General features: G+C 39.9%; 2 protein-coding genes across 2 annotated transcripts; one reads left to right on the top strand and one right to left on the bottom strand.

Moving 5' to 3' along the window:
* LOC5514214 (kelch-like protein 17) lies at nt 1-4,181 on the top strand. Its single transcript, XM_001634395.3, has 4 exons — nt 1-136; nt 482-1,760; nt 1,951-2,138; nt 3,280-4,181. The coding sequence occupies exons 2-4, from the start codon at nt 493-495 to the stop codon at nt 3,555-3,557; spliced, it is 1,734 nt and encodes a 577-aa protein (XP_001634445.1). The 5' UTR covers nt 1-136; nt 482-492; the 3' UTR covers nt 3,558-4,181.
* On the bottom strand, nt 4,181-9,211 carry LOC5514201 (prohibitin-2). Its single transcript, XM_001634361.2, has 11 exons — nt 9,053-9,211; nt 8,482-8,563; nt 8,043-8,122; nt 7,707-7,831; nt 7,240-7,299; nt 6,748-6,822; nt 6,584-6,638; nt 6,210-6,313; nt 5,793-5,870; nt 4,534-4,613; nt 4,181-4,420 (listed from the first exon to the last, which is right to left on the bottom strand). The coding sequence occupies exons 1-11, from the start codon at nt 9,177-9,179 to the stop codon at nt 4,393-4,395; spliced, it is 894 nt and encodes a 297-aa protein (XP_001634411.1). The 5' UTR covers nt 9,180-9,211; the 3' UTR covers nt 4,181-4,392.
* Nucleotides 9,212-9,738: the final 527 nt, after the last annotated feature.

Here is a 9,738-nt window from a genome sequence, read left to right as displayed (position 1 = left end):
ATTGTGGACACCGCTGGTCAGCAGGTTTGACCCAAACAAAACAACGGAACAGCATCTTCTGTTCTGGCAAGATTTTACACTTGATTCCTATTGATCAAGTTTAATACTCACGCGAGAAGAACGCATAAGTACCAAGGTATTTACTATGATCAGTGATTAGACGATGTATCACAAAGTCTTAGCTTTTTAGCCAGAAAATTAGAGGAACCCTCACATTTGCTTCTCTGTCTTTGTTGATCTCTGCTATTGATTGTTTGTGTTGACGTTTAGCTGTTTAGTAAAATAGTTTAAGTTTGAATTGATTCACTTTGAGAAGAGTATGAGTTGCAAATGGGTAGTTAAAGAATAAAATATCCCATACAACAAAAAGAAAAATAGCAACAACGGAAACGTATTGCTTCAACGCAAACACAGGAGAGAATCTTTCGCGTGATCAACATGTATTGTCGAGACATACTTAATTACTGTTTTCTATTCATAGGATATTTCACTATGCAGCCGTTCAGGACGACTGCCAAACAAGAAGAGAAGCCGGAATTTATCTCACATTTTTGCCCTACACACACGGAAGAAGCCTTCTTCTCCATGAAACAAATGCGATGCAACTCTGAGCTCTGTGACGTTGTGTTACTAGTTGGTGATCGTCGAATTTATGCACATAGACTCGTACTAGCAGCCTGTAGTCAGTATTTTCATGCAATGTTTACTAGTGAACTCCTTGAGAGCCGGCAGAAGGAGATCTCTTTACAGGGTCTTCAGCCAGACGCTATGGAACTCCTAGTCGAATTTGCATACACGGCTAGAATCCAAGTGAGTGAAGACAACGTGCAGGCTCTCCTGCCGGCAGCCAGCTTGCTGCAGCTGGAAAGCGTCAAAGATGCTTGTTGTGAATTTCTAAAGAATCAGCTTCACCCATCAAATTGCCTGGGAATTCGGTCATTTGCAGATGTTCATGTATGCACAGATTTGCATGAGTCTTCTTACAGATTTGCTTTGCAACATTTTGTGGAAGTTTCTCAGACTGAAGAGTTTATGTTGCTTAAAGTCAATGAAGTATTAGACTTGATATCTAGTAATGATTTGAATGTTAAAAATGAGGAGCAAGTGTTTAATGGGGTGATCTCTTGGGTCAAACACGATGCAGACAGCAGAAGGAAATACATAGCACGTTTATTACATCACGTGAGACTATGCTTATTGTCCAGGGAGTGCTTGATGATGAGAGTTGAAACAGAAGAAATGATCAAAGGGTCAGAGGAATGTAAGGATTTGCTGATAGAAGCAATGAAGTACCATTTACTGCCAGAGAAGAGAATGATGCTTGAATGCACAAGAAGTGAGTGCCGTAGACCCTCAGGCCAAGTCCCCATCTTGTTTGCTATTGGTGGCGGCAGTCTGTTTGCAATACACAGTGAGTGTGAATGTTATGACCCTCGTATTGACAGGTGGTGCATGATCACCCCCATGTCCACAAAAAGGGCGCGGGTAGGTGTAGGCGTGGTTAATGGGTGTATCTACGCTGTTGGTGGCTACGATGGCAGTGTTGACTTGGCGACTGTTGAAGTCTACTGTCCTCAAGATAATCAGTGGAGCACAGTCACTCCAATGGGGACTCGACGAAGCTGCTTGGGTGTGGCGGTTATAAGCGGGCTTATATATGCAGTAGGAGGATATGATGGTGCGTCATGTCTGAACAGTATAGAGAGATATGACCCTCTAACAGCACAATGGACCTCAGTGGCAGCAATGAGTACTAAAAGGTTTGTGTGTTTTAGCTCTTACTGTAGCTCACATTGTTATAATGTGTTGGTTTTGTAAAAGAAAGAGTTCTGCTGCAATATAATGAAGAAATTGTTTTCAAGTGTGATCCTGACCTTTGACCCTCCCATCTTTTCACTATTACTCCGCTTCAATGTGATATTACTTAGGATTGTTTGTCTATATTTGCAGGCGTTATGTGCGTGTAGGAGTAGTTGGTGGTATCATCTACGCTGTGGGAGGATACGATGGGAGCTCACATCTCAACACTGTTGAGTGCTTTGATCCAGTTACTAACACATGGAAATCAGTTGCAAACATGGCTAGTCGGAGAAGCAGTGCCGGGGTTGTAGTGCTCAACAATATGCTGTATGTTGTTGGTAAGTAAGAATACATTGGGGAAGTTGATAACTTCCCTTGAACAGTAGCACGCTGGCCGGCTCTCAAGTGTTTTTTTTTATTTTCGGAAATTATTGTTTTCGGAGTTTCAGGATTCCTGTGGAAGGGGGAAAGAGAGCTGGCAGTAATGGCCTACCTTATTGCATGTTCTCTATTCGCTACTCCTACACTGGAGAGCCGGCTAACAGGCTACTTCAACAGAGGAGTATGCATGCCCCCCCCCCCACTTACTATTATGCCTATAATTAAAAAAAAAAATATGTATATATATAAGTAAATGCACAGGAGGGGCATGGCTGTGCGTGTCCCCAATATTTTCTTCTTGATGTTTCTGTTTCATGCCAAGCCCCCCTTGTCACCCAATATTTTGAGGCCTGCTACAGCTGTTGAAGCTGGAATCATGAATTATGCATTGAGAGCACATATACAATATAATAGTCAAAAGCCTGTGAAGGTACCTTAGGTAGCCACCACCATATGGCTCATGTCTGATTGTTGGCACAGCAGATAAAATTTCTTTTTTGTTGAGGGAGGAAAACCGGAGAATCATGAAGAAAAGAGTGGATCTAGGGGTGGGCCAAGCATGCCACAGCCACTCCCATTTTAAGATTATTGGCTTTACAGCACGTTCAAGAAAACAGTGAACACTGGAAATTTGTATGAAATGTTTGTTCCGACCAATCACATCGCGAGATATCCAAACAGTCAATTAAAAACATGTCTCAAGAAGTCTCAGTGTCTGAATTCTTGCGTTTGATTCATCAGAAGGCAATAAACACTCTATGAATCTGACTCACAATTTTTTGAAACCCTTGCTTTGCCCCCTCCCTTTCGCCCCTCCCCCCCCCCCCCCCCCCCGCTCCCTTTGTAACTCCAAAATCCACCTCTGAAAACCACTCAGGGTAAAAAGGGAAAACAACTTATTCAACCTACACATTTAAGCTAGAAATGAACTAAAACTACAGAGCTGTCACCTCCCACCTTTCCTTTTTTTTTAGTGCCTTTGCTATAAGTGTATTTCTGGCTCATAAATTTCCCAGGGTTTTGGTTAAGGTTTGATCACCCTATTTGCCCAGATTCTTAAAATGACCATTATAAGTATACCCATTTGTATTATTGCAGGTGGTAATGATGGTGCATCATGCTTAAACACCATGGAGAGATACAACCCCGAAACCAATACTTGGACCTCTCTTGCAGCCATGAGCGTCCGCCGTAGCACCCACGACATTGCCATCATTGAAAGCTGCCTGTATGCTGTGGGTGGGAATGATGGTAGCTCAAGCCTGAACAGTATTGAGAAATATGACCCTGCAACTAATATGTGGAGTACTGTGGTGCCCATGAGTACTAGGCGAAGCAGTGTAGGAGTTACTGTTGCTGGTGTCCTTGTAGTTTAACCCATGACTACCTAATGACTAACAAGGCTGATGTTTCTGACAGTTTCAATTGTCTATGACTGAACTGCTTGGCAGTCGTTACTGAACTATCGAGTTATCAAGGCCTTGGGAGCCATATTTTATTTATTTGTTGTCAATTTTCTGCAATCTTTTATATAATTTCACAATAGAGGAGTGCAAGTTTCTAGCTAGTATTCTTGTAGGAGCACAACTCGGGTCCAATATTTTGCCCCAGGCTTGGTGAACTAGACATTTTCACTATATATGTGGTGGATAATGGAATGGGAATTCTTGTGAGCTCTTTATCTACTGGTAGTTATTTTACTAAATGAGGGAATTCACTTCCCTGATCAAATAGATTTCCCTTTAAGATTTTTGCCATTAGTCTATACCCTAGAGGCCTGGCAGGAAAAGTCTACTTGTTCTCTGATTAAAAGATAGAGAACTTATCAGCCGTTAGTGAAGTGTTTTAGCTGTGTGTTTATTCCATAGATTTTAATTAAATTTCATTTTAGAAAGATAATAATGTAAAAAGATTATTTAAGATCTTAATAGTGCTTGCTGGGCAGGCCAAAAGAAGCCCTGTTCAATTGATTTCTAATAAAGAGATCTGAATACCTATAAGCATTCCATTTGTTCTTTATTATCTTAAACCAAGTACACGTTTATAGCAAGGCTCATGTATGGCCAGTTATAGTAAGCATATTCTCAGTGTGATGCTATCACTATTCCAAGTCAATTGCTTAACACAAAAAGCTGACTGACACCGCACCCTCGGATACAGTTCCCATGATATCAGCAGCCTATCTACTTGAAGTTCATGTCATGCCTCCATTCACTTCTCTTTCTTCAAATATGATGTACTGGGAAAATAAAACACCAGTCAGTAATCATGTAGTAGTTTTGTTTGGTTGCCTTTCTAGGCTATTTACTTCACAATGAGTGTGTACAATAGTCTAGCAGGCATAGCACTCACTCGTCGATGACATCTGCATGGCGAAGATTCAACAGCAGACCATCAGAATCAAGATACACTGGGTTTTGAGATGCGGCAATCTACAACGACACAAGCAGATAATCAAAAAAGTTGTAACCAATTGACCCTTTCACTCCTGGGTACTTTTGAGCAACATTGTAAGAAAAGCAGACTGAAAACAGAAACCTCCCCCCCTATTTCAAGTCCAACACTACCAGTTAAGCTAAGCTACCGCTGACCCAAGACCGCTGACCCATGCCTTTAAGTTTCCAACAATGCACTGCAGTGCCTTTTCTTTCTAGCGACGGCACTGCTACAGCCTGTTGCTTACAACAGTTTTGCTTGTAATTTGCTTAAAAATTACAGCTTTTTCACATCTGGAGAGTGCCTTAGGACATCATGAAGTCTTTTTGGGCATAGTTAATGCTGTGCTTATGGATGTTTGCACACTGAGGTTGATTCAATAGGATAATTCCTTGTCTGGGCTTCACCAAGTGAGAAAGGAATTTTCTGGTGAACGGCCTCATACTCTCCAATGTGGGCCATCTTTGCTACCCAACCTTATTCAAAAATTGTTTTCAGGCTTATTCTGGGTTCCTTGGACCTGGAAATGTTTTGTTTGGCTTCGGGGCAAAGAGACTTATAAAAAAAACTGTTATGATTGTGGGGGAGGAGATTGCCCGCCTGTCTGTCAAGGTGTTTCCAAGACTCCCATGATGCAGTGCAGGCATGCAAAATAGGCTAAACATGGTGACTTGCTTCTAATGGAGGTTCTAGCATTGATTATTGTGGCTGATTGCTGTAAAATGGGACCTGACGGATCACAATAAAGGTATCTATTTGTGACTTGATCTGTTTTTGCTTGTCTCTATTTGTAGTTCGGAATTTTGTGTCTTTTTTGGTAAGAAATGTTTCTAAGTTTAAGGATTTGTTTACGAATTGGTCAGAAATTAAGGTTGTTATTTTGACAAAAGAGTCAATTCTATTACATTGCTTAGATGTGCTTTTGAAGGTCTTCTATGCCTTGGATGAATCTACGAGTATCCGGGTCTGGTGATGTTTAGTTTGCATTTTTGACATTTTGGAGTTGGGCCTATATTTTACAGGCGTCTCAGGGCGTTATGGCAATGAAAGACTTAAAGTAGAATTCAAATTACCTTTTTTGTAACTTGGCCCCATCAACTTTGAACCCCCCCCCCCCCAACACCACCTTGAGATAAACAGATAATTGCTCCCTCCCCTAAAAATGACTAACTTACCACTCTAGAGATTTTCTGGGCGGCACGGATCTTTCTCAATCTCAAATATCCAGGGTTATCCTTCAAAGCTTCACCAAGGTGGAAAGAGTCAAGGAATTTGTTTGCTTGCTTTTTATTGATAATAGGAAATTCAATGAACAAACCAGAGGCAAAAAGGCATACCTAGTTGTCATTGTTTCAAAATTCACAATGGCGCAAGAGTTTTGACAGGAGAAAAGAAATTTATCAGACAATTTATAAAATATCCCAAATAGCCATTCAATATCACACATTAATGCCAGCTTTTAAAGTGCAAGTTATTTTTACAGAGAGTAAGAAGCTAATATGAGTGTCATAGTGGATTGGTCAAGACTAAGTTGCAGGACTCCTTATGGCAAACCCAAAACAGATTTTTGTAAATGTTTATGGAAAGGATATAAGTTTAGCAGCTTGGGCTTCTCCCTCAGCTTGTACAATCTTCTGCTGCCTTTCCTGGATGGCTTTCTCTACGATGAACTGTGCACGCTGAGCTTCCTGTTGGGCTATTAACATGACAACAAAAATAGTTAAAGAATGTCAATTAATCACTCCTTTGTTATTGTTTATCATTGAAAATACAATCTATGATTGTCTGATACATTACTGACAATATTTGACTGAAAATATCTTGGTTACTCCCTTGAATTAGCCAATTGAAATCGATGCTTTGATTGACACAGCATTGAGTGGGAGCAAAAAATAATGACATGATTGGCATTCAAATGTCAAAGTTACACAAACCTGAGATGTTTATTTATGTATGGCTCACTCACCAACTTGTTTAGCCTCAATGGCACTAGTGTACTCCTTGCCAAAACTCAGGTCAGTCTAAAATATGAAACACTATTTATCAAAACAAATCCAAAATAAGAAAAAAGATGGATTTTTGTCAAAGGTGAAAGAGTATGAGTATGGTGTCAAGAGTTGTTCTACTCACAATAGACACATCATCCAGGATGATGTAGAAGTCTCTAGCCCTCTCCATCAGCTGCCTCCTGATCAGCAGACTGACCTGTGGTGCAGAAATGAGAGCATGGACATAAACAAACCTTGCACATGTCAGGGAAACAAAACAATACAAGGTTGATAGGTATGTTTTATGCCTATGTGAAAAGATAGGCATGTTTTATGCCTATGTGAAAACAAGACACAATGGAAAAAAATGACATGAAGCATCATATAAGGCCATTTTACATCTAATAAGGTGGAAATTTTCTGTAAGTACTTATTAAGTAATAGCAAACTAAATAACAAATGTGACTTTATTTCGGCCTCATGCTATTTGTGCTTTGAAAATCAGTTGAGAAAACAAGGAACTGATGGACATTGTAAAAAAAATTGTTTCTTCTTTCTCTTTCTTGAATTGCACATTTCGTCAGGTCTGACGAAAATTCCTGTCAGCTGGGAATCTATAATATAAGGGATATACCTGTTGTCGCATGGTGATCAGCTGTGATGCATTGAACTGGGCCACTACACTCTTAAGAACCTAGAACAGTAAGCGCAGTTAGTACAGTAAGAGCAAAATAGAAGCGTTTTGTAGCGGCCTTATGTCCCCCCGGGGATGAGGAGGTTAAGTAAGTAAGTAAAATAGAATCATTACTCATGACATTGTCAGCAACATTGAAGCTGCTTCACTATCAATAACATCACCATCATAATCAACATCAGTATAATCACTATAGTGATCACTTACTTAAACCATTATGAAAACATTGTAAATCCTTTGTTTGTCATGAATTTATTCTTTGTTTATAATGTGTGGAACAAAATAAACTGAAGTGATCTTTATTTCTCTTGGTGCGATATTCAAAAGCATAATCAATGGCACTGTGGCACAATCACTAATCATGACAAATGTGACTCTCTCTTGAGCACATTCTGCAATAAACTTACCTCATTCATGATAGAGGGAAGAACTCTCTCATCAAAATCCAGACCAAGTTTTCTGTACATAGGTGGGAGTTTATTAGCCTCAGGTCTGGCCAGTACACGGAGACCAATATTTACCATCTGTAAATCTGCAAGAAGGAAAAAAGAAAACTGTAACAACCAGTAGTGAATACAAGAAATCAATACTGTGAATAGAGGAGACCAATAACCTCCAAACGCAGATACCAGCAAAGAGTCTACTCCAAGCATACTTATATCTTTGGTCTGCCATATTTTTAGATCTCAGAAGGAGCCCTACAATACTAAAACACATTTTCAATTGTAGGGCAATCAAAGTACCTTTACTTCCAGTTGGTGAGATGATCTTCCTTGGTCTTGAACGGATGTCATAAATAATAGGGTATTGGAACCATGGGATTCTATCAAACATAAAACAGAGAAAATAATTTTCATTTGATTTGTAGAATGTAATTTAATGGAAATAGGCTTATGAGCTCTAAGGACACATGAATATAGTGCAAGCCATGCTCTCAGGGGAACAGCTCGTAAATAGGCCACTTAAAAAAATCTTATTTTTGGTCACTATTCGTTCCTCAGGGCAACAACCATAAATGATTTTTTATTCCATTTCCAGCAGGATCATAAAGAATTCAATTTATTTTTGCATCATTTGTGAAATTTGTCCCTAACCATGGTTTGCTTTGTACACGTGTCTCTATTCCATCCCTCCAGAAGGCATAGTGGAACTCGAAACTGGGCAATAATAACAGCTGATTACCTGAAGTGTAGGCCCTCTGTGTAAACTGTGTCCTGGACACCTCCTATTCTGCTGAAAATAATGGCTCGATGACCACCATCCACTAAGCAGGAACAAAACAATAGCATAACTGGTTATAATTGAGTCAATACATGATTATAAATCAGGAAATTGAGAGAAGAGAGGGGGGGTTGTATTGGTTTATCTTCAGATCCTTGCAAACAACATGGTGATATTCTTCAGATGAAGATTCATGGAACACATTGCATCACATGGTCATATCATCATCATTACCATCTTGGAAGGTTGAGGACAGGACATTCTGCTGTGATACCGATTGCTTGAGCATCTTATAGCTTATGTAAATACATTGGAGTATGACATAAAAAATACTTTCCTTCAACTGGCCCACTCGTCATATTCAAGAAAAGATCTAATAAAAACCAATTAATAATTTGAAATACAACTAGCCAGAAATAATAGACAGACGCAAAGAAACTTTCTGACGTAACTTGACATTCGGTTGCAAGCACTCGCTCGATAACTACAATCTACAGGAACTTGCTAAATTTGAGGCTAATCTCCAACTCACCAGTATAAACGGACTCTTTGATTCCATAGCCAGCTAAAGCTGCAGCAGCTAGAAGTTTAAAGCCTGTCCCTAAGCCTCGGGGAGCCTTTCCCATGCGCCCGGCAAACTCCTTGAACTGCTCCGCCATCTTAGACTTAGTTTCACGTGCATGGGCGTGACGTCACGGCGAGGTACATAATCGCGAAGGGGGACCTTATCGTTTGTGACATAAAGGCCAAAAAGACAGGGATCCCGCTATGCAAATAATAAATAAATAAATAATGATTTATTTATAAAGCGCTAAAACTATGTAAACATAATATAAAGCGCTCAACAGAAGACAAATTCTTACAAAAACATCTAACCTAACATGACAAATTGTAACACGGTCAGCTAAATTAACGAAAATATATATATTTTTTTTAAAAATATCGCAGCTCTAGATCCCACATCGATCTAAGCTGTGGTTTAAAGCACTTCGTTCGAGTCGAAGTCGCCCTGCAGTTTTTTTGCCGATGAAGTTTAACTGAGGCAAACCGGCTATGCCATGCTGACGAGTCCTAACAAGGACGAAACAGCTGTCCATGGTTGCCGAACTGCACGGGTAATAGACTGTGCTAGCGTCCCGTCTTGGCCCGACTGGTGCCAATGTGTGTATGCTAGTGTGCTTTTAAAGTCCACATTTATTTTTTTTAAATGCCTGTTTA

This window comes from Nematostella vectensis, chromosome 3 (genome assembly GCF_932526225.1).
Source record: "Nematostella vectensis chromosome 3, jaNemVect1.1, whole genome shotgun sequence".
NCBI lineage: Eukaryota > Metazoa > Cnidaria > Anthozoa > Actiniaria > Edwardsiidae > Nematostella > Nematostella vectensis.
The sequence above is the reverse complement of the archived record's forward strand: the minus strand, read 5'-3'. Positions and strand labels throughout refer to the sequence as shown.